General features: G+C 39.0%; 2 protein-coding genes across 4 annotated transcripts in view; one reads left to right on the top strand and one right to left on the bottom strand.

Moving 5' to 3' along the window:
* LOC119486280 (integrin alpha-11-like) overlaps positions 1-11065 on the top strand; it is a 49984-nt gene extending 38919 nt beyond the window's left edge. For both annotated transcript variants that reach the window (XM_037766290.1, XM_037766291.1), the window contains 9 exons: positions 1360-1436; positions 2867-2950; positions 3935-4037; positions 4859-4972; positions 5122-5205; positions 5338-5448; positions 5671-5766; positions 9023-9136; positions 10446-11065. In XM_037766290.1, coding sequence (XP_037622218.1) covers positions 1360-1436; positions 2867-2950; positions 3935-4037; positions 4859-4972; positions 5122-5205; positions 5338-5448; positions 5671-5766; positions 9023-9136; positions 10446-10526 — 864 coding nt within the window. In that variant the 3' untranslated portion in view covers positions 10527-11065. The remainder of the gene's footprint in view (positions 1-1359; positions 1437-2866; positions 2951-3934; positions 4038-4858; positions 4973-5121; positions 5206-5337; positions 5449-5670; positions 5767-9022; positions 9137-10445) is intronic.
* On the bottom strand, positions 104-24698 carry fem1b (fem-1 homolog b). 2 transcript variants are annotated; one of them, XR_005206505.1, is made up of 4 exons: positions 23916-24698; positions 18758-21613; positions 12606-12610; positions 104-117 (listed from the first exon to the last, which is right to left on the bottom strand). XR_005206505.1 is itself a non-coding variant. In XM_037766326.1 (2 exons), exons 1-2 carry the CDS (start codon positions 24161-24163, stop codon positions 19978-19980), a joined length of 1884 nt encoding a protein of 627 aa, XP_037622254.1. In that variant the 5' UTR covers positions 24164-24698; the 3' UTR covers positions 17617-19977. The 2 variants fall into 2 exon arrangements, 1 of the variants encoding a protein (XP_037622254.1); XM_037766326.1 differs by lacking the exons at positions 104-117; positions 12606-12610 and having other exon boundaries at positions 17617-21613.
* Positions 24699-25926: the final 1228 nt, after the last annotated feature.

Genomic DNA, 25926 nt, shown 5'->3' with positions numbered 1-25926 from the left:
CACAGACTGCTGATCTAACCAATAATACACTTAGTATTTGCTTCTATACTCTATGCCCATATTAGGGAGTAAAAGTCAGAGTATTTTATATATAATATATATCCAGCTGCACAGACTCTCCTGGTTTTGATTCATCTATTGCGAGTCCCCCAACTTTACAGTCAATAAGTCAATACTTAATTTCTGGTGTACTCTCCAGAGAGGTGATTATTAGACCAATTTCATAATATAGTTTCACCAAACATAAAACATACAGAACAACAGACTTCACAGATAATAAAAATGTAAGTGAAATGTCAGTTTGTTGTAACTGTAACCGCAGACAGACAGTAAAACAGGTGTTATTCATACAGCTGTCAGACTAATGATAGTGATTAAACAGAGCAGGAATCTGCGATCCACTAACATCCTTCATTAGCCTAATGACCGTCCTGTAAACGTGATGGTACCCCGAGGGCCTGCTCTACAGATGGCTGTCTGAATGAAGTCCAGTTTATGGGTCCAGACTGCGGTACAGATTATTGTGGGCTTCCTGTTAATGAGGCGGTGGCTGCTGGATGAGGTGAGACGCCGCCGGAGGGAAACACAGTCTGAGATGATCATAGGACGAAACCACACAAAGCGTTTCACATGTCGGGACGTTAAAACATTCAGAATAGTATAAACTGATGAGACCTGATGGTTGAAGAGGGTCAGAGGTTTGAATATTCATCTTCCGCTTAGGATTTTAACATTTTTAGATATGTCTTACTGTCCTTTTAAAGTACAAGTATATATAGAAACTGAATGTATTTATTTAATCAGAGAAAATGCACCCATTTTGAATGTTATCAGCCCATTAAATGGCCGTTATCAGTCGTTATCACCACCATTATAATACTTCAGACGGGGCAAACTGCACCTAATCGCATGTTGTGAAATGGTTCGCAGTTTTGAACACGTGGTTAACGTTGTGAATTGGTTAGGAATTGGTGAACTACTTGGTTAGGTTTAGAAAAGGGTCATGGTTTGGGTGAGTACGTTTGTTAAGTTAAGTAAATTACGCACGTTATATAAGTTAACTTGCACATGTTAAAATGAGTCAACATTGACTTTTGGTCTCCTGGGTGAAAGCCCTGTATTTGTTTGACGTCACCTGACTTCCTCTTTTGCTCCCGTCATAATTACTACGGCTACTAGAGGTCGCTGCCCTAACAATAATGCTCCTCCTCCGGCTCACCAATAGACGATAACAGCCTACTGAGCCAGTTAGGAGGAAGAGTACAGGGCCATACCAACTAAAATCTAACATAACATTCGAAGAAGGTGGAAAATGTCAGTTGTTTTATTTTGAAAGCAACCAGCTCTCTTCCTGTCCAGGTATCCTTCCGTCTGGAGTTTGAGTTCAGCCGCTCGGTCTTCTTGGATCACGTCCGGGTAGTCATGGCGACCAGCAGGTGAGACAGCTGATGTCACTCTGACAATTGTTTGATTTATTTCAGTGTTTGTTTGGAGTTTGGAAGTTAATGAGAAAAGTCCTCATTAAAGACAATTTATCTTTCTTTTTTTATCAATTAGTGATAAAAACAGGATGCTGAGAGAAGAAAAAAAATGTCAATAAACAAATAATCAACATCAGTAAATATTAGCCTATAAGGAGTAGGATGAAGAACCCTATAGTCTACACTTATATGGTTATACGCCTTCTCCATAACTCAATGAACTATTTATCATATGAACCTTTGTGACTGGTAGCTTATAGGCTATTCCTTTTTTAATTTCAATTCCAACCTTAATAATGAAGTAGCCTAATATCTTTCAACGGGTTGTCCACATTTAAGACAAAATAATCCTTTATGTTGATTGTAAAGTGTAACAGCAGCAGGACCTGCGGTATCTCTCCGTCACACTGAAGCAGCTGGTTATATATCCTGCATGAATAAACCATGTGAGAATGCACGAGGAGAAGAAGCGCTTATTTTATAGTCCATCTTTGGAATATTGTAGTTTCATGACGGCAGTCCCACGACATCCGCCGCTGTCGCATCATAATTACGGAGCCTAGTGAAGTGCAGTCGGATTCTCTGAGCACCACGGGTGTCTTTTCCTAAGACCTTATGAATTTCTTTCCTTGACCTCATGACCTTTTCCATCAAGGTCACGGAAAAGTGGTTAGGAAAAAAACGCAAGGACGTCATTTTTTTACTTTTCGATCCTAACCCCCTTGTTCGAGACCGGTGTTTTATTTAGCTGGTGCCGTTTTTCACGTGTTTTGTAGTGACGTTACATTGTTTTCCGTACGTGTTTTACTTAGTTTACGTACTTTTTTAAAGTCCAACCATGACGTTTTCCCTTAACCTAATTAAGTGGTTTTGTTTCCCCCTGCTGGTACTGCACGTTAATACAGGCGCGTAATATTCACGTCTCTGCGAGGCAAAATGTGACACTGGCACACTGTCCTCTGGTGGACGAATGGGTCTATTACACGATTTAGTTGTAATATCAGATCATATATATTTCTTGTTTCAAATGAACAAGTTCGAGTTCATGTGAGCAGCAAACAAAACAAGAAGCAAGACATTTTTGAGGAGTCTTTTTCTTTAGTTCTCACGTCTTCAAAAGGTGTTTGAGGGTTAAAATGATCGGGTTAAGGTTCAGGTTCCTCTATAAGTATAGAAGTACAAAGGTGTGTCTCTGTGTGTACTTGTACATCTGTTTTCATAGCTACATTGTGGGGACACACACCAGGTCCCCAAAAGGTAAACCATCAAGATCAGGGTCCAGATCCAGGTCTATTGTTTCTGATTTAGGTTCATGTGAGGCCTAAGGGTCCCAGGAGATAAGTCAATATAATGTCTTCACAAGTCTGTGTGTGTGTGTTAATCAGTGATGGAGAGGAGGGATACCCAGACGACAACATCAACGACATCTTCCTCCCTCTGAAGTACCAAACTGACCTCCTCTTCACCAGGTCAGTGACATCACTTCCTGGTAAAACTGTTCCAGTAACAGGATGCAACAGAGAAATAGATCATCTACATACAGTCATACATGTAAACATTAGGAAATAACTACTGAAAATCGAACAAATGCAACAATTATTTATCATCAGGGTTCAGATAAATGTGTTAAGGAAAAATTCAGTATTTTCTGAGCCTACAAATTAGAGGCAGTTGATGTTTGAGATATAGATGAAGCATCAGCACATTTTCTCTGCTGATTGCAGTAAAACATATTCCACTGCTGTGTTTACAAAAACATTTAACAACATCAGGAAATATTATAAACTTGGATTTTATTGATGTGTGGTCTTTTTTTATGGAGGACGGAACCTGCCAAAATCAAAAATAAATTAATAAATACATAAATGAATCAATAAATTAATTAATAAATGTCATTAAATGTAGCAAAAATAATATCAAAAATAAATGTAGCCATTAATTAATTGATAAAATGTGACATAAATTGATATTTGTTTTAATTTGTTTCTTTATTTATTTATCTTTGATTTAATTCCCTTATTCATTTACTCTTCTGTTTAATTTTCCCTTTTATTTATTTATGTATTTATTTTTGCATTTATTTTTTATTTATTCATTTATTTTTGTATTTATTTTTAATGTATTTATTTGCATTATTTTATATTTATTTTTAAATCTATGTATTGTCATTTAAATGTACCGTTTGTATTATGTCACATTTGATCAATTAATTAATGACTATTTTTATTTTTAATATTATCTTTGCTACATTTAATGACATTTATTGTTTTATCAAGTCATTTATTTATTTATTTTTTATTTTTGCAGGTTCCTCCATATAGTTTAAGTACAACAGTGTGTTTATAAAGACTCAAATTAGCTGAGATTCAAGTATGTTTTGGGTGAAATGGCCCTTTAATGATGCTTATAATAAGTCTATATTACAACAAACTCTTCCTCTCTTCTCCTGTCAGAGACCCTAACCCTCCTCGTTTTGAAATCAGAGCAGACAGCTCTTCTTCCTCCTCCTGGGACCAACCAGACAGCAGCCCTCCCACCTTCAACCTCACTTATTATGTGAGTTCACTGAACATGTTGGTCTAGAAATGTCACTTTTCATGTCTGATGTGACTTTTCTAGTTTTTTGGTATATTTGATTATTTGATGTCTGTCCGCGAGACCTTTTTCCACGGAAGACATTTTGACATGTGACACTAGGAGAAGTGTAAAATTATTATTATGAATCATTACTAAATTTTCAGGATCCTGCGGCCTCATTACAGAAATGTCTGATCTTATCTCAGTTTAAGAGGACATTTAGGATTTTTTTTGTATTACAGATACTATGTACATAAAATCAATTATTTTGTGACTATTTCTGTGGCTGTGGAGGGTTTTTCTGACTCATGTGATCCAAATAATTCCAATAACTCCGTCATTCGAAAGTCCATAAACAAAAGATTTATTGAAATAAAACAGATGCAATCCATGACATGTTTCTGTTCAACGAAAAATCATCTATCAAACCACACCTATCAGCGTTTAATCTTTTAAAACAAACAAAAAACTGTTCGCTCTGCCGTTTGCCACACACAACAGGAGACCTGAATATACACCTGAACATGTGGTCCAGTCTAAAAGGGAAACGCCTTTCCTACGACTCTACCCATACAATCTATGCAATTAAAAGAAACAAAATAAACTATAATGAAATAATTCAACCCCTGTAATGACTTGCCTACAAACAATGTAACCTTTTTTGTCTCTAACAATTAGAAAACAAAAATGATATAAATCATAACTAAATAACTGCAGGGATGTGTTAGACGTCACTTTAAGGGTTTACAATAAGAGATTTCTATTTATATTTTTATTGCCATCTTTTACTTTGCGTGTAGATCCAGAACCTGGGCATCTTCTCAGTGCAGGACGTCCTGTTCAGGGCTGAAATCTGGTCTGGGACCAGGAAGGGGAACCAGCTGCTGAACATCACAGACTACAGCATCGAGCAGGTATACCACGGGGGAACAGTTACATACATCTTAATAAGACAGGAGGAGCTACATGGATCCATTTACACAGACTCTATAAAGAGAAATATACAGTATAATACAGTCACACCTCCTCCTCCTCCTCCTCCTCCTCTTCTTCCTCCCTGCAGGAAGCTGGCTCTCACTGCGTGCTGCCTCAGCCCAGAACAACCAATCAGGTGACAGCTGAGGACCTGTCTCACCTGTCGCAGCTGGTAAGACCCATGACGTTTCATGATGACCTTTAGCCACTGAGACAGAGAGACAGCTGTCCTCTTCTTCTTCTTCTTCTTCTTCTTCTTCTTCTTCCTCTCCTCTTCTTCTTCTTCTTCTATCTGTCTGTGTAGAACCACAGTAACAGTGTGAGCGTGGCGGTCCGATGCCGACTGAATTTGCCGGCCTCCAGAGAGCTGAAGGTGACGCTCGGAGGACAACTTCAGCTTCCCGCTCTGCTCGCTGTGAGTCTCTTAAGGAACCTCTACGTTTCCAGTTTCTCCGAAATTAAACTGTAAATATAGAACGTACATTGAAACCAACGTGGAACCCTGAGAAAAAAGCCAATGTTTGCTTACTTCTCTAAGAAACCACAAATGTTTGATGTATTGTCCTCACATAGATCCTCGATACTTTACATCTGTAGTCTTTTACGTTCCCATCGGACGACTGACTTCCTGTTTCAGGTGAGCTTCAGGTCCTTGGAGTTACTGACTGCTGCCTCCATCCAGCTGGAAGCGTCCAGTCCCATGTTCCTCCAGGAGGACCGACCTGTCAGACAGGTAATGAACCAACCACTCGATGAATACACTAATGAATGAACTAGTTGAGGGCTGTGATTTGTGTACTTCTTCTTTTGTTCAAACACTAAATCACAGATCAGACTGGAGATCAGCTGTTGCATCACTTTTAATGTGGATGTGTAATCAGTGTTGATGGTAAATGTGGTCAATGGAAGAAATAATGAGCCCCTTTGTATGTTCCTATGCAATGTTTGTTAATGCAGTAGCTGACAGGAAGTAAACTTGGACCAAACCTGTTGCCCTAGCAACAGAATGACAATGAAAAGGTCTATATTGACCCAGAAAGCTGAGTTCTCCTACTGCCAAAACCTGCTGATCTTCCTGCATGCAGCGCCGTCATGTGACGTGTCAGTGAGAATTTCATCCCAAAATAAGAGTGCGGAGGATGTTATATACGAGGATACATTTTACAGTGTTTTGGCTGACTCAGATATTCAGCCGTATTTATTTGAGTATACAGCTGAAGAAAAGCAGCAGAGAGAGGCAGTGAGTGCGGCTGCATCAGCCGTGCAGCGTCCAACACTTGTAGCAGAGTGTAAACCTTAAGAAGTTAAGTGTTTCTGGTCGTATGCACACAGATCACACCGACAGCACTCGTATAGGTGAAAGCAAAACAGGTTTTTATTAATCCACTTTCCCTCGTACAAGTTGGTTTTATTCAGGCCTAATTGTTACTTAACGGGAAGTATATACTCCTGTTCAGATGTCCCTAATCAAAAGGAAGGTCAGGGCTGCACCAGAAATACACCAAACGGAAATTTAGAGGAACACATACATAAAAATAAAACAGAAATACTATCAGAATCAGAACCAGGCTTATTTAGCAAAGTACATACAAATCCAGATAAAAATAAGAAAAGTGACAGGAGAGGTCAAGAAGCTACAGAACCTCCCCTCAACGTAAGGAGACAAACAAAAGAAAAGAAAATTAAGCTAAATAGCGAAAAGAAAAAGACAACAAAAGCACATAAATTAGGCAGAAAAACTAACCAATCAGTAGACAACAATCCAATAAATCAACAAATAACTATGGAAAAAACAAACAACAAAAATCATCATGGAATTTTCTTTCAATGTACTAACACAGATTAGAAAGTCCATTGAGAGAGCTGCATAAGTCAAACTACAACTATTGTAATTACAGAGATATTAACAAACAAACCAGCTGTTATTTAAGTGACATTTTGACTCAGTGCGTTTCTTTCTTATTTAGTTATTTACTGAGTTATGAACTAACTACCTTTCCACCAAACACAGTGTTATAACTACACATATAAACTGTAGATGTGGAGTTTTGCTGCCATCTGCTGTCAGACAGTTTTATTACAACAATAAGAGCTGCAGATATTCAACATGGTTTCTTTTACTCACCCATTGAGAGTGGATAAGTAAAAAGGGGTGGACAAAAAAAGAGATACATCTGAGAATGTAATGTCATCCACAAGTTCTGTTTTTTAATTATCATTTCTTCATATCACTTTTTCCTGTTAGGTACAGTTTATCCCTAATGTTCTTTCTTTTTTAAGTGAAGCACTTTATCATCTCCATCTTTTTTTTATTTGTTTCACACTTATCAAAAGACAGTAAAATACAATTCACATGGAAGGAATGTAAAACATGTGTGAGGATGTGTTAGAAACCTGTAATGGCTTAAATAAAAACCCCAGCCAAAGGACATACAATAAATACTATCATGACCAAAATCACCAGTACATTTAAGATATTAGTGTTCAAAAATTGCACATATAAAATAAGTGTAGGTGTATAGTTCAAACAAACAAAAAAACAGGCAGAGAAGCAGGATTAATTGAAATATTTACAGTAAGAGTTTCTAAGAGTGATCATTTTTTTTCTAAATCAAATGTTTTTGTCAGCAGAGCATTTCTAAGTCCCTTTTTATACACAGACAATGACACAGAGGAAAACGTTAAATTGACATTTTCATTCCATAAGATAACTCCACGAAATGTGATAGAAAACTGTTAACAAAATAATATCTAAAACAACGAGGTAGATCTGCATCCTTATATCTCGACAAACGTACAGGTTTGGAGAATGTTGATGTCAAATATAGTCAACAACTGTAAACTAAAAAAATCTAAAAAGTGCTGCACTTGGTCGAACTTCATTCAAAAAAGTTGCTAATCTAATAAACTGTTTCTGTAGCAGCAATATTTTGTTCAGATAAGTTGGAAAAGTACTTGCCCATACAGTATTACAGTATGTTAAATATGGATAAATTAAACTATAATTTAATGTTAAGAGTATGTCTGTCAAAGTTAACGCGATAATAAAGCATTAATACAAATTCGTTTTAACGCCACTAATTTCTTTAACGCATTAACACAATGTCATACTAGGTTGTCATGAAGGAGACTAAATAACGCTCTAAACTTGCGCTAAATTTTGGCGGGAAAAAACTCTCGTGGTGATTTTTAAAGGGTTCCTTTGACCTCTGACCTCCAGGTATGTGAATGAAAATGGGTTCTATGGGTACCCACGAGTCTCCCCTTTACAGATATGCCCACTTTATGATTGTGTTGTTGTTAATTGATTTCCAATAATAAATATATACATACATTTGCATAAAGCAGCATATTTGCCCACTCCCATGTCGATAAGAGTATTAAATACTTGACAAATCTCCCTTTAAGGTACATTTTGAACAGATAAAATGTGTGATTAATTTGCGATTAATCACAATTAACTATGGACAATGATGCGATTAATCGTGATTAAATATTTTAATCGACAGCCCTGGTTAAGACACTTGTATTGTGTACAAAACCTAACCTTTCTTAGGTACATAATCACATTTAATTTTTTTGGTTTTAAGTCTTTTTAAAATTAAACTGTATAAATCAATTTAATCCTGCCCTCATGTTGTTGTAGTGTTTTTGTTATTTTGTCCGTATGTAACAAATATAAAGATAAAGTGTTAAACAAACTACATGTGTGACTTCTAACACAAACAACAATCAGCTGCATCATGAGAAAAGACCCTTAAAAATGTAACTTCCACTGAATCTACATGATGTGATGTCTAATATAAATTCAGATCATAAAGTATTTATAGAAATGAGGTGTGTGTGTGTGTCTGTTTGGTTGATGTTGGGTTTGACCTTCTGCGGTTTATTGAGTTTATTTCAGATAATTTATTCCAGCATGTTGAAAGCTCAGAAGGTCAGAAGAGAATAAATTAAATTCAGTCGGTGGATGATGTGAATGTGTTCAGATAATCCTGGAGCTGAGGAAGGAGGAAGATTACATCGTTCCGGTCTGGATTATACTGGGGAGCTCACTGGGAGGCCTGCTGCTACTGGCCTTACTGGTCCTGGCACTATGGAAGGTGGGCAGTATTTCCATTTTATGCTATTTTATACTTCTACTCTTCTACATCTCAGAGGGAAATATTAGACTTTTTACTGCACTACATTTATCTGACAACTTTAGTTACTTTACAGATTCAGATTATTAATACAAAGTAAAATAAATGATGATGTGTTATTATAGATTAAACTACCATCAGTATATAAAGTCATTAGAAATAGCTCCACCTTTACCAGCTGCAACATTAAAGTGATGGACGCATTAATGCATCAATAATTATAATACAATAATATAATATAGATCATTCTGCAGAATGAATACTTTTACTTCTGGTACTTTACATACATTTTGATGAAAATACTTTTATACTTTTACTGAAGTAAAGTTTTGAATGCAGGACTTTCTGACTCATGTAACAGAATATTTTTTACACTGTGGTGTTACTACTTTTACTTAAGTTACTTCTTCCACTACTGCAGTCCAGTCACAGGTAAGATTCTTCTGTAGTATCCCCGGACGTTTTTCACAGAAGCTTATTTATTTCTTATTTAGCCGTCGCCGTCTTGGTTTTTGGTCATTGCCATATTGTTTTTTTGGCCATAACCATCTTGATTTTTGGTCATTGCCATCTTGGTTTTGGGCCGTCACCATCTTGGTTTTTGGCCGTCACCATCTTTTTTTTTTGGCCTTCACCATCTTGTTTTTTTGGCTGTCACCATCTTGTTTTTTTGCAACCAGAAGTGACACGAGAGGGTGGAGCTAATTACAACCAAACGCTGAATAAGATGTTTTTAAGTGACCAAAATGTTATAATTAACTTTGCTGAAGTGAAAACACACTGTGAAAGGGTTAAAGTTCTGAGAGAAAATAAAGGACAACTCCCAGACCGGACGACGCCGTGGTAGTGACCTGTCAATCACAAGGCATCCCCTGCTTTATGGTCTGTTTGACTCTAAATGGGACCATAATTTACTAAATGAACATCATGTTGTATTGAAGAAGACTTGAAACTAGCGATTGAGACCATAAACTCATGTTTACAATGTTTACTGAGGTAATAAATCAAGTGAGCAGTAGGCTCATTTTCTCATAGACTTCTATACAATCAGACTTCTTTTTGCCACCAGAGGAGTCGCCCCCTTCTGGCTACTTGAGAGAATGCAGGTTTAAGGCACTTCAGCATTGGCGTCACTTTTGGACTGCCTTGTGGCAAATAATGGAAATTTAAAACCGTTACCAACAGTTATCGTGTGTGAAGTGAAATGTTGTCAATCATGCTGTCAGTTGAAGTGCATTTCAAACCATAAATGTGTCTGCTTTCTGCTCAGCTCGGCTTCTTCAACAGACGGAGGAGACAGGAAGAGAAGGAGCAGCCTGTAGCCAATGGGAAGGCAGCAGAGGAGCTATAATGTGTGGGCGACGACGACGCTGCGTTCGTTTGGTCCTCGTCAACTTGTAAAGTCACAAAATTTATGATATGAGTTGAACTGTGGTCCAACGTGTAACTTCTTGGTGGTGAAAACAGAACTTTCTGACTTTATGAGTTGATGAGGAACACTTGAATGCATCACAAGCCTCCACCTGTAACTCAGGGACCCCCATGCCCCAATCAGCCAATCAGCCAATCAGCCAATCAGCCAATCAGCCACGCCCCGAACATATGAACATGTTCCAGTTAATCAAAAGGGTCGTCGTGTGGCTCTACGCATCCTGTCAGCTGATGAACAAAACCCATCCACAGCTCATCTACGAACCAGCAAACTGCTCACCAGCACCAACCACAAGAGAACAAGTCAAGTTTATTTAAAGTGCTTTAATCACAACGACGTGTCGCAACTAGGGCTGTCAATCAATTCAGATATTTAATCATGATTAATCGCAAATTAATCACACATTTTTTATCAGTTCAAAATGTACCTTAAAGTTAACAACACAAAACAATGACATATGTTGTTCAGAAACCCTCACAGGTACTGTGAGTGTGCTGACTTGACTATGACTTGCCCCAAACTGCATGTGATTATCATAAAGTGGGCATGTCTGTAAAGGGGAGACTCGTGGGTACCCATAGAACCCATTTTCATTCACATATCTGGAGGTCAGAGGTCAAGGGACCCTTTTGAAAATGACTATGACAGTTTTCCTCGCCAAAATTCAGCACGACTTCGTAGTATTATTCAACCTCCTTCATGACAAGCTAGTATAACATTGTTGGTACTGATGGATTCCTTAGGTTTTCTTATTTCATATGATACCAGTATCTTCACTCTAGCTTTAAGAATGAGTCCGCTACAACCTAGGAAAAAACGATTGCGTTAATGCGTTAAAGAAATAGGTGGATGAATGAAGCAGCTGAAACAGGTGTACAGTCGGCGGTTTTCATATCACAAGTTTCAAATCAATCCCCAGTTTAAAATACTTATTTTGTGTTATAAGAAGGTAGAGAGGAAGACACTAGAGCTTCAGTTACTGTGTGATTTTACTCATATTTCAGTCCCCAAAAAATGGAACTAACCAAACATATTATTTTTAAAAAGAAGTTTGGACCTAAAGCGTAGCACCACGTAACCAAGAACAAATCTCGATGTACATCCTCTGAAGGGACCGCTGATACAAATGAGCTTAAAGCTAACTCGGGTGTTATTTTATTCTAATAAACGAAGGTGAATGTGCCTAAAATGGCTGTTGTGAACTTGTGCTGCATTGAAAATACTGTGTGCACAAGTGATTTAAGTCGAGCGGGTCAAAGTTGAACAAGCCAAAGACATACAGGAATCCATTTCTGCGGTGGCGTCTCCCTACACAACACAGTCTCACGGCAGTTTGTGAAATAGTCACGGGATTTAAGCTTTTTGATTCTTGTACATAGACACACTATTTTACGTATTTTTTTCGTGACACTCAGCGTTTTCCTACGAGTGTCCAGCAACACGTGACGCACGTGTCAATTTCCGCTCCAGTCTTTTCAAAATAAAATGACTTAGTTAGGTTTCGGAATAGATCGACTTGGTAAGGTTTAGGCAACAAAACGACTTAGTTAGGTTTAGGAAAAGATCATAGTTTGGGTCAAAATAACTCCAGAAGTGCTGTAACTTCAGTACGGAAGTTATTTGAAAAATAGATCGACTTTGACCTCTGGTTTCACACGGGACACAAACAGCGGTCTCCTGGTGAAAATCTGGTGTTTTTTGACCCACCCCGACCTCCTCCTTACGTGGCGTGCGGGGATCTCTTTACTTCCTGGTTCACAATTACATGGATTAAATAGATTTTGTGATGACCATAACAAAAAAAATGGTGTCTTTGAATCAATACTTTAAATTGTATGACTATTTCACGAACTGCTGTGCGACTGGGCTGGGTCACCATAACCTAATGACCACAAAGTAATCATCATTAATCGGTCGCCATCACAAACAGAACATGCGTCTGCTAACCGTGTTAACTTGTGACTCGAGGCTGAATGCATCGTGGTTGCTCGCAGTGACGGCAGCTGTGTCCTCGAAAAAAATGTCTTCAATCTCACTTAAATCAATTTTAAATACATACTCCTCTGTGTTTATTATCTACGCCAACATTTACATTAGTTACTACGAGCAACCTGGACGCATTTGGCTGCCACAACGGTAACGGCGGCGTCGCTAGATGGAGGAACACACAAAGTGAACAGAGTTGTCTAGTTTCCAGTGACAGGGATCTTTTCAACTGCTGCATACGTGGTTCGGAAAAATGTTGTAAAACCTGAGAAACCTGTGTGACCGCGTGTGTCACCTGATGCCTCATGATGATGTAATCTCAACAATGAAGCTGGTGAGTTAAACCGACGGGAGACGTGATGCAAAATAAGAATTTATTTTATTCACAGTGCAGAGATGAACACACTGTGTCACACCAACAGCAGTGTTTAACACAGAGGGCAGATTAATAAGATATGAGACAACACAAGACTACCTAAGAGGGCTGATTTTATTTTATTTTCCTTTTTTATACTAATGGAAATTGTAAATGCATCTTATGAACACATTGTATATTATTTCTGAATTTATATCAGATGCACTTTTGTTGTATAAAGTCCACTCTTTTTGTAAATATGTGTGAATTATTAAAAGGATTGTGGCATTATTGTTTGATATGAAGCAGTTTGTACTGATGTGTGATGCCGCTCCGCCCAGAAATGAACTCCATGTGTTCACTATGTCTGTTAATACTGGAATAAAGACGAGACACATACAAGCTGTGTGCTATGTGGTGCTTCATTAGATTTGTAGTCAATTTCTCATGAAATTAAAAAAATCTCTTTTAGTGATTTTTAATTGATGAGGCAGAAATGCACAAAGAAATGAAAAAGGAAATGGATAAAGAAACGTATAAAGAAAAGAATACAGAAATAAATAAGTTTGGGGAAATAAATAAGGGGTGAAATGCAAAGTGAAAATTGTGCAGAAATAAATAAATAAATAAATAAAAACTAAAGTGCTAAAATTAATACATTTAAAGAATTATGAAAATAAATAAATAAAAGAGAAAATTAAACAGAAGAGTGAATAAATAAGGGAATTAATACAAAGATAAATAGGAAGTAAATTAATTTTAATATTATTTTTACTACATTCGATGACATATTTATTTATCGAGTCATTTATTTTTGGCAGATTTCATCCTCCATAGAGAGACAATGCCAGCTTAGAAAAGAGGAAAGTCAGTTTGATCTGCCTGAGAGACTCAATGTTGACGTTGAGTCCTGAGGGTGGTGAAGTAAAAACACATAAATCTCCTCATGAGGGTGGAAAATGTCATCTTAGTGGAGGATTTAGACAACATAAAATCTGCTAAACTTGAGTTTCAGTAACATAAACATCACGTCTGTGACTGTCTTTGAGTGACTTGAGCGTAGTTCGTCCACAGAGAGAAACACACCAGTGAGTGAGCCTTAAAAGCTCTGAACACAGGTGTTCTCCATGTGGCTGATTAGACTCCATCTGCTCAGGTGGAAGGTGTTTGGAGTGATGCTGGGAATCACAGGAGGCCACCAAACTCCATTTAGAAATACAAATAACAATGGTGAATTTGTTTTTCTTTTTATCATATTTATATATTCTGTCTTATGACTTGAGCTCTGCCTTTTGACTGTATGAACTTGAGAGAAAAGAGAAAAAAACACCCCAGTTCAGTTGCTTTTGGTGAATTGTGTAAATTCATGAGCAAAAGGTGTTGTCAGATTGAGCGTTTTGTTTTAGTTTAATTGGGCTGGTAGGGCTGGGTATCAGTACAAGTCCAGATCTAGAAATCACATTCGTCAATCAGTGGTCTTCCATTTAATGCGACGTGTGATTGGCCAGCCCAGTCGCACAGCTGTTCGTCAAATAGTCACAAAATTTCAAATTTTAAAACTCTTTCCTGAATAAAAATGAAAAATTGGGGAATTGAGTGTGAATTTTTCATTCACATCTATCCAGCATGTTTGCAAAGACTCTAAAATCCACCTGGAGTCAGTCTGAAGTGAACGCATCACAAGAATTAAGAAAAACAAAATTTCAATTTATGTATTCATTCATTTAGCTTTCAGTTAATTTTATCCCCTGACAATCTGATCTAAAAAGCTTTATTCACTCTGACATGTGTAATTGAGGTGGATAGTACTTACTACATACTATTTTATTGTAGTGAAATGTTTCTTACAAGTTCAAATTGAAAGATATTTAGTCTAGAAAGTGTCAGAATCAGCCTTTAAAACCAGGACGTGACCTGTGAGAACACCTGTGTAGGTACATTCAGACTAAAACATTCAGAATAAATGAATAACAGGAGAACGCTGGTGAATGCAGACAGAAAACTTTTAATTTGACAGCATTCATTCTGCAGGAAGTTCAACCACAGCTGACATCTTCTGACATTTCATCAACACATGGAGAATCTTTGGCTTCATTTCAGCCTCAGAAAACTGGTTAAAAACTCAAAGTGTTTCCAGCTCCATCAGGACAGAATCAGACTCACAGCAGTGTTAAATAAAAACTCTGAGTTAAAAATAAAATTAGCATCATGAATGGCACATTATCATCACCTCAAACCCCCTCCAGTAATGCCCGACCAATGGGCTCTGCTGGACAGATACAGTTATTGATCAGAAGGACAGACGCTGCGTTTGCATGTTATAACGGAAAAGTCTGACAACTGTTGCATCACATGCTGCTTTTGTTCAGAAAAATCAAACCCGGAATACAAACACTAAACAACTTTTCCTCCACCTGATTATTAGAGAATCACAACACTGGCTGCAGCAAAACCAGCTTCTAAAACAGGAAACAGGTGAGACATAACCCCGACGGTTCAGTTTGAATCAACAGATTAAATACGTGTTTAGACAGTTTTCAGAGAGTTGTGCTGAGTGGTCCCGATGGATTTTGTGAATGTTCTCCAGACTTTTAAATGTTAGACTCTTTAGCCGGACCGCAGAGTGCCAGCCCTGCAAACACAAGAGTCTGACACTGAGTGATGAAGTCACACGATTGGTCGGCCGAGTGTTGGAGTTTCCTCGTTGGCCGTTGCTCTTTCAACATGAAAAGGCGGGAACAGTCCTTTATGCAGATGTTAGGGGTGGGAAAAAAAATCGATTCACCTATGTATCACAATTCTTTTTTTTTTTTTTTTTTGCGATTTTGAAATAGATTTTTTAATGCCAGAATTGATATATTTGCTTCATTTGAGTCAATGTGGAGGCAGAAGGAAGTTACCGCTTTTATTGTTGTAGTCTGAGTAACGTGACGTCTTATCCGTTCCGTATCCCTCAACCAAATCAAACCGCAGCGAGAAAGTAGAAAACGGCGGAGGGTCTGCGTGGATACGACCGGCACCCTCACATTTTAAATCCAGCGTGCTAAACTCTACACATCCAGTAAAGTATGGAAACACTTTGGGTTTCACACATTGCAGGAAAAGTAGAGCTAGACATCATGGCTAAAGCTGAATGCTAACTCTGTCATGGACAGGAAACGTTATCGTATTGCGGTAACGTGCGGTCAAGCCGGCCGTCACTCTCATCTCCGTGGTCAAATGGGCTGACGCTACAACTGTAGAGCACCCATATACTGACATTTATGTTAAATGCATTCAAACGGCCCCGATGGAGCTGACCATGGATGTATAAAGAGAACGGAGCTGACGGGAGAGCTAGCGACCACCTCGGAGAAGTTAGAGGAAGTATACACGTGACTACGTCTGCTTTTCAAAATAAGGTGTTAACAAAGGGAACTGCATATAAAAAAAATACATATATGGAAATAAGATTGATTGGATTATATTCACCAGAAGTATAAAACATTACATGCCCCTTATAAATTAAAAAGAAAATACCACTAATTTGTGAGGGAAATGTCTTTATTCTTTGATTTTTGGGTTGCTGGAAAAAATTTAATAAATAATTGCTGACAATGACTGATATATTTGACTTCAGGACATCTCTGACTACATACATGCTGAAAATCAAACATTTTTACTGGATTAATATTATTTATTTATATTTTCCAAAGTAAAAGTCCCATGAAGTGTATGTATCATCTTTTTCCCCATGGTCTAGTGTTAAAAAAGTTAACAAAAATCACAATAAATCATAATATCGAATCGCAATACTTAAAAATCACAATACATATCGAATCGGCACCCAAGTATCGTGACGGTATCGAATTGGTAGATAGGTGAATTGTCCCAGCCCTACTGACCGTACAGGGTCAAGACATATACTCGGTTTGGACGAGTCTTTTTTGGACGAGTCTTTTTTGGACTCTGAGCGACGTTCATAAGAAATCTGCAAGTTGATGGAAATATATCATGTGCAGAAGCTCGTTTCTCTGATAAATCCATCCTCTGTGGCCGAGCTGCTGCAGCGAAAACCTCCAAAAATAATTGTTCCCTCTTTGGGGAGTGCAGATGCACTGATTTGCTGGGTGAGCTACTTCTGGAGGAAACAGAAAAGGTATCAGTGCACCTCCAGTGAAGAGCTAATGAATCTCCTGCAAAGAAGTACTTTTCCTCCCTGCAGGTTTCCACATGTACAGAAGGAAAGATCAAGCAAACAGCTTTTGTTATCGTCTCATCTGCGGCGGGTTTTAGGTACGATCGGCCGGGTTTTAAAAAGAGCTTCGTAAAGATTAATGAGCCCTCAAAGGAGCTTCTAATCCTTCTATCTCCACCCTCAAAAGTCTGGATTTAACAAGGTTCTTTCACACAACAGCACTTTTTTCTGTCTTTACAATCACTGAACGCAGAATCTCAGCATGTAAACTGTCAGGTACACTTAAAGGAATAATCCCCAACATGTGTGGGAGGTTTCTCAGAATAAAGAAGAAGAGCTGGGGAGTTTTGCATTAGCATTAATAAACGCCATGTTTGAAGAGAGCCATCTTACACAAACTGAAAGTACACAACACACACAGTTCGTCTTGTATAACCGTTCCTGCTGTCCTGCAGGTATTTTCAGACTTTCTAACCATCTGGATGAGAGAATATTCTGTGCTGCAACATAAAAAAAAGGTTTTAAACATTCCTCAGCATATATGTCCTCCTTGCAGCCAGAGTCGACACATCTTCTCGTTTTGTACGACAATTAATGCTTTGCTTTAAGTCGGGTTTTGTTTCACGTCGTACAAACGGGTCTCATTTCCAGACACATCTTTGTTTGGATCAGGAAACAGTGGTGAAATTTGAGAAATAAAATGAATAAATACTTTTTTTTTTTTTTCTTTCTGGGTTTTACAAAGATCACTAGTCATTTACATTTTGGAAAAGCAGATGGTTAGCTCTGGAAATACATGAGGCTCAAACAGCAAAGATGGGGAGTGGACACGACATAAAACAAAAATAAAATGTAAAAAGAACAATGACAATAAACTTTCTCTGCAGCGTTGAGTCCACAGACTCTCGCTCTACAACGGTGATCAGGAGTCGTTGGACATGATCCGACACAGACCTGCAGAACCGACCAGAACCTCAGGCAATTGATAAAAAAAAGAAGAAGAAATCTGAAAAGGATTTGAGGACATTAAGTCATACCGATGACAGCGAAGCTGAAGCTAAACCAGGTGGCATCGTCCTGCACTTCACTGTTGAATAAAAAATAATTTCAATTTATAAATGGGGATTGGCGGCATCATGTTCAGGGAGTATTTGGTATTTTACGAACGTACACTACATGGCCAAAAGTATGTGGACACCCAAACTTTACAACATCTTCCACTGCATCCTGTGATATACCATCCTACACAGACCAGTTTTCAGCTTTGTGACGATGCATTTTTTGTTTAGATCATCCATTGGGCTTCTATGAGTCTTATGGCGCATTCACACCAAGAGCGAATCAAGCATTTCATGCGGCGTGATTACACACAAAGTCAATGCAATGAAGCGAATAGACGCAAATTTGCATCGGGCGACGCGAATGGCATTTGCAGGAGTTGAAATTTATGTAAATGTAAAATCTTGTATGTGTCTGTGGTCACCCAGAGCTACGATAGTACATCATATCTGTACAGAGACGGGACCAAACTCTGTGTAGAAACCACAGACTGTCTATGGTAGAAACAACAACGTCGCTGCCGTATTTATGCCTAGATGACTTTATGTTGAGTGTTGATGGATAGCCGCGTACTGATCCATCCAAACTCCATTCAGAAAACAAGCATTTTAAGTTGTTTGCTTGTCGTCTTGTGGACGGACCGGACAAAGCATGAATTTGGACTTTTTACAAATCAGCATCATTATGTAGTTATTTCAGCATCATTTTGATCCGTTTATTGATATTAAATCACAGCACAATCTGTTTATTTTGGGTTCATACCGCAGTAGCGACGTGTGGCTTGCTAGATACAGTCAGTGCAATGGCACTGTATGTGAATACAGCTCGTTGTATCACAATACATAATACACACAATACATATCGAATTGGCACCCAAGTATCATGATAGTAACGAATCACATAGCTGGTATATATATTTGAATGGTCCCAGCCCTAGTAGATCGTTTTTACTAGTTCAGGTCTTTAAAATGAGGAATCCCACGTAGATATTGCTTTGTTTAACGGGGACCAAATGGTCTAAAATATTATTGAATGCTGTAGCATTAAGACTTCCCTCCATTAGATCTGATACATGTGGACCGGGGTGTCTGCAAACTCTGGGCCATATAGCACTGTTTTAGTGAAACAGGCCAAGAGAAAAACTATTTTCAAAAAGTAATTGTTATCAGCAAATCCTTTATTATAACATCAAATGAACTAAAAGCCTGATTGTTGGTATAAATTCTGCCCAGCAGTCAGATCACGTGTCCTTATTCTGCCTCTTTTCTCTTCGGCACATTGTTGATGTTACAGTAGAAACTAAAACAGTGAAAACTATTTAAAAAAATCATGTGTGTGACGGCGTGTAAAGCAGGCGAGGTCGGCCGTCTGTTGGCTTCTCTACAGATACTCATTCATTCTGATCGTGTCTCATTCACTCACACTGTAGAATCACAGTAACATAGCGGCTCCCCGGCGTGGAGATAAGGCAAAACAAGAAGCAGCGCGGTGACGTCGCCGCCGTCCTCTCTCTGCTGTCGCAGCACGAACAAGCTGAAAGTCAGCTGGAAGTTTCCTCTGATGTGTCGCAGTGAACGAGCTGCAGCCCAGAGATACAGACAGACGGACGGATCGCCGTCGATGGCTGTTGGTACGTAGCAATTAATACTTATAATAGAAAACAAGCATCCAGCTGTTTTATAAAAATGCTCAAAAACTGTTAGTGCTGAACCATCGTCCTCAGCACTGTTTGGATTTGTTAGAAAATTATAAGAAATTCTTTAAAAAGAGCAGAGTCTGTCCTCAGGTCCGTTTCAGTGGAACTCCACAAACTCCTCCAGCGTTTTGGGGATCTGGTTGCGGTAGGTGATCTGGTGCTGGCGGACGGCGCGCGCCGCCAGGCACTTGAGGCTCATCTTCATCTGCGTCTTCAGCAGGATCTCCGACACGCCGGTGGTGCTCTTGTCCAGCGGAGTCTTCTTCTGCTTGTTGGTCATGTCCGTGTGGGCGCCGGCCTCCACCAGGTTGATGATGATGGCGTGCAGCGTGAGGAAGTCGCTGATGGGCCGGTTGTACTGGACGATGACGTGCAACGGGGTGTTGCCCTCGTGGTCGACAGCGTTGACCTGCGCGCCGCAGTCCAGCAGCAGCTTGGTAACCTGGGCGCTGGGGAAGCTGCACACATCGTTGGTATGGAAGTCGTCGACCGGCGTGCTGGAGCTGATGGCCAGGTGGAGCAGAGACGAGCCCTCGCGCGACCGCGGGTCCAGCTGGATCAGGTCGTAGATGTGCTTGTTGATGCGGGCGCGCTCCTCGTCGCTGCAGGTGGTCTTGGTGGAGATGCAGGTCAAGTAAAGGAAGGTAAAAACATTTGACTCGTAATTGTCCAGGGCCTGCGGCAGCTCCGATTCCGCCGCCGCGTCCACTCGAGCCATGCTTCGCTGAATCTCCAACACGCTGCAGCTCAACACCTGCTCGACGGGCGAGGCCAACACCTGCTCCTTCAGGTGGACCATCTGGGAGAAGACCTGGGCGAAGCGCAGCAGGTCCTTGTGCGTGTTCCGGTTGCCTTTCTGGCGCAGACGCAGCGCATGAAGCCACAGTTTGATGCACTGTTCAAACTCCATGTTATCTGCGTAGACGGCGCCGCGATAGATGATCGGGTGTGACACGTCTATATTGTCCGAGCCAAGGACACGCTCCCGGATCATCAGCCCCTCCATGTGCAGAGCGTCCCGGTCCACCCGGATGGCCTCCAGTTCTTGAGGTGTCCGGCACTCGCTACGCCCGCCGTAGGCCTCGATGGCGGGCAGCAGCTCCTTGGTGATGATGTTCTCTGGGTCGCGGTAGCGCTCCAACATGGCCATATGCAGGTAGTGGTACGTCCTCTGGATGTCGTAGTTCTCCCGGTCGTTGGCGAACGAGGCGCCCAGCAGCTCCAGGGCCTCGATGCGGCTGTGCGGGTCACAGTCGGCGTGCGCCAGCAGCAGCTCCACCACATCTGCTTTGCAGCTCTCTGCAGCGACCTTCAGTGGCGTCATGCCATGTCCGTTCACCACCATGCCTGCTTGACAGCGCACCAGCTCTTTTACGATTTCCAGATGGCCCGCCTCTGCTGCAAAGTGCAGGGCGGTGGCCCCGCAGTGGGCCTTGGCGTTGGGGTCCGCCCCCTGCTCCAGCAGGAACTTCACTACGTCGGCGTGGCCCTTATAGGCGGCGATCATCAGGCAGGTGTTGTTGTACTTGTTGGTGATCCTGATGTCTGCCTTGTGCTCCACCAGGTAGTGGACGATGTCCAGGCGCCCGTCGAAACAGGCGGCCCGCAGGGGGGTGGAGTTGGTGATGGTGGTGTGGTTAACGTTGGCATGGTGACTCAACAGCAGGCGCACCACCTCAAAGTGTCCTGCTCCAGCTGCACACCACAGCGCCGTGGCCCCGTCGATGACGTAGCTGCAGGACAGACAGGAAGCACTCAGCTGTTAGTTTCAGGTTCAGGATCTGATCTCTGATCTGTCGGACATCAAGACCTCAACTACTCAAAAACTTCATCTCTTTAATGCTGAATAAAAACAGTAGAATTACATAAGTATTATCTTTATTATTACAAAGCTTCCTGCAGGTTGAGCTCAGAACTCAAACACACAAGCTGACCTCTGATTAGAAAGAAACTATTTCAACAGACTTTTGAATCCGTTCACATTTCTGACTGTTTTTCCATAAGACATAAACAGACATAAACAGACATAAACAGAGCACCCATTTAACTTTTACATTTTAAAAAAGCTCTATTATTACTACACCACCAGTTACAGCAGGATTTCTTTAAAAACTGGGTCAAAGCATCTGCTATGACATCACTGAGTGGGTGTGGCCAGCTGGACAAACCAGCTCAAAGTTTCAGTTTCAGCTCTCAGTAAGTGAAACAACAGCAGGTTTCTATTGTGGGGCTGAGGCTCATAACCCCCCCCCCCCTCAATACTACTGATTGTAAACAATACCTTTTTGACAGCTTACTTTGAGAAATGTTTTCCTACAAACCCCTTTTTTCATTTGACAAAAGAAACCAAACGTCTCACATGGTAAACGTCAAAAACGGAATAAAATACGGTCTAAAATTGACTAAATTATTATTTTAATTGGGAACTTTCTGATCAATTATTAACTAAACAAGATTGTGAATCTGACCAAACTGTCAATGCCAGCTTTTTTTGTGTGGAACAGACACATTTTGTCAGTACCAAAAAAGATTGAGGTTCGACACCTTTAGTTACTTTACAGATTCAGATTAATAATACAAAATATAATCAACTAATAAATCAATGATGTCATGGCTGACCTGAATGCTTCGACCGTTGCCATGGTATTCAACCTCCAAATCAGTATTTGAATGCTTTGTTTTTTTATAGATATAAGTAGGTAATACGAATGTATAAACCCCAAAATAGCCCATGAAATAAGGAATAATCACACAACATTATTATATGTTCATATTCAATATAAATTATTATTAGTTATTCTCAGACGGATATCGCTGTTTGTTATGTGTAGAGGTGTGTGTGTGTGTATGTGTGTGTGTATGTGTGTGTGTATGTACAGTAGTGCAGCAGCAGCCCTTTGAATATTTCTCACCAAAACTTCAAAGCTCAAAAATGGTTTTCAGGACAGCCCTAGATGTAATATTATAGATTAAGTTAAAACTTTATTGATCCCTGTGTAAAGTTCACAAGCTACCTGGAAGCATATAAAGTAAAAATATTAAAGTGATGTAGTAGATAAAGTCATTAAAATGAGCTCCATCTTTACCAGCTACAACATTAAAGTAATGTACACATTAATGCATCTATAATTATAATACAATAAATATAATATACATTATTGTGAAATGGGACATTATGCATAATGAGTATTTTAATTTTTGGTACTTGTTTTTAATTGAGTTAACTAATTGAATGCAGAACTTGTACTTGTAACAGAGTATTTCTACACTGTGGCATTACTACTTTCACTGAAGTAAAATAGCTGAGTACTTCTTCCACCTCTGGAGGTACTTGAGTACTTTTAATTTTGGTACTTTAAGTATATTTTGATGTTGATACTTTCTTCAGTATTTCAACACTGTGGTATTACTACTTATATTTTGATGTTGATACTTTTAATTGAGTTAACTATTTGAATGCAGAACTTGTACTTGTAACAGTATTTCTACACTGTGGTATTACTACCTTCACTGAAGTAAAATAGCTGAGTACTTCCTCCACCTCTGGAGGTACTTGAGTACTTTTAATTGAGTAACTATTTGAATGCAGAACTTGTACTTGTAACAGAGTATTTCTATACTCTGGTATTACTACTTTCACTGAAGTCAAATAGCTGAGTACTTCTTCCACCTCTGGAGGTACTTCAGTACTTTTAATTTTGGTACTTTAGGTATATTTTGATGTTGATACTTTCTTCAGTATTTCTACACTGTGGTTTTACTACCTTCATTGAAGTAAAATAGCTGAGTACTTCCTCCACCTCTGGAGGTACTTCAGTACTTTTAATTTTGGTACTCTGAGTGTATTTTGATGTTGATACTTTGAATTGAGTAACTATTTGAATGCAGGACTTGTACTTGTAACAGAGTATTTCTACACTGTGGTATTACTACCTTCACTGAAGTAGTAATAGGAGGAGTACTTCCTCCACCTCTGTGAACTTTAGCTACACCTCTCTCCATGTAGAGAGACGGTGAACACATGGCAGCTCTTACCCGTCGAACCGAACCGTGCCGGTCTGTTCGGTGTCCACCTTGTAGTGGTCCACCAGCAGCCGGACCACCTTGTCGTGTCCGTTCCGGGCCGCGATGATCAGAGGAGTGGACCTCTGCCCGGCCACCTGGGTCACGTAGCCGAGCAGGTACCGGATCTCACACTCGGAGTGGTTGTGCAGCAGTGCGGCCAGGGTCAGGACTCGGCCCTCGCTGGCTGCCTTGTACACGTAGCCGGCCAGGGACTCCATCTGAGCCCGACAGGCAGTAGTAGTAGTAGTAGTAGCCAGGACCTCCGCTTTCTTCGCAACTGGCGCCCGCAATGTCCACTCGTCCAAAGCGAGCCGCCTCCCATTAAAATGTCGAAACCGGCCCCAGTGCACACATGAAAAATGAATCTTCTCCGTTATGGCAACAAGAGAAGACGTGGCGGATCCCGGCTGGAGGAGTGTTTAACAGGTTGAACGTCCAGGTGCTGAGCGTGCAGGTTCTTCTGGGTTCTGTCTCCAGGACGACGAGGAGCTAGCCGGTTAGCTTCAGTGTGCTAACTCAACGTCCAACAGACAAACCGCTCTGTATCTCTTAATATCTCTTTATATCTCCACGGTTCATTACATCTAACCGGCAGCTTGTTGATGCTCGTTAGTGTTGATCTCCGGCTGTTTGTTTGTTTGTTTCTGTCTAAAAAACACGTCAAGAGAGATTTCACCCCGCAGCACACGAGAGCACTCTCACCTTCTGCTACTAGTCATTTACCGGAAGCTGGCGTTCGGCTTAAAAATACCTCCGACTGGAACTTTCTCTCCAGCTGATATATGTTCCACTACGCAGACTTCCTCTTAAAAGAAAAAAAAGGAACTTTATTTCACTTTCAGAAATACTAAATAGTAGAAATAAAAAATATATATACATATATATTTATATATATATATGTATATATATATATATATATTTATATATATAATAAAAAAATAAAAGGTAAAAAGAACATGACAATATTATTTTATATAATAATAATAATAATAATAATAATATTAATATATTATTAATAATACAATAATATTATTAATAATATATTGTTATTATTAGTATTAATATATATATTAAATGACTAAATCAATAGAGGTAAAAAGACGATGACAATATTATTTTACATAATAATAATAATAGTAATAATATATTCTTCTTCTTCTTCTTCTTCTTCTTCTTATTAATAATATTAATAATAATAATATTAATAATAATAATAATAATAATAATAATAATAATAATAATAATAATAATAATAACAATACCACTTTCACCTTCTGCCAACTAGTCATTTACCGGAAAATGGCGTTCGGGTTAAAAAATACCTCAGACTGGAACTTTCTCTCCAGCTGATATATGTTCCAGTAGGCAGACTTCCTCTTAAAAGAAAAAACAAGAACGTTATTTCACTTTCATAAATACTAAATAGTAAAAAAAAAAAAAATATATATATATATATATAATAAAAAAATAAAAGGTAAAAAGAACATGACAATATTATTTTATATAATAATAATAATAATAATAACAATAATATTAATATATTATTAATAATACAATAATATTATTAATAATATATTGTTATTATTAGTATTAATATATATATTAAATGACTAAATCAATAGAGGTAAAAAGACAATGACAATATTATTTTACATAATAATAATAATAGTAATAATATATTCTTCTTCTTCTTCTTCTTCTTCTTCTTCTTCTTAATAATAATAATAATAATAATAATAATAATAATAATAATAATAATAATAATAATAATAATAATAATAATAATAACAATACCACTTTCACCTTCTGCCAACTAGTCATTTACCGGAAAATGGCGTTCGGGTTAAAAAATACCTCCGACTGGAACTTTCTCTCCAGCTCATATATGTTCCACTAGGCAGACTTCCTCTTAAAAGAAAAAACAAGAACTTTATTTCACAGTTTAAATGAAAACAAAAATGCAAAGAGAAATATTAAATAG

Source organism: Sebastes umbrosus, chromosome 4 (genome assembly GCF_015220745.1).
Source record: "Sebastes umbrosus isolate fSebUmb1 chromosome 4, fSebUmb1.pri, whole genome shotgun sequence".
NCBI classification, from domain to species: Eukaryota; Metazoa; Chordata; class Actinopteri; order Perciformes; family Sebastidae; genus Sebastes; species Sebastes umbrosus.
The sequence above is the reverse complement of the archived record's forward strand: the minus strand, read 5'-3'. Positions and strand labels throughout refer to the sequence as shown.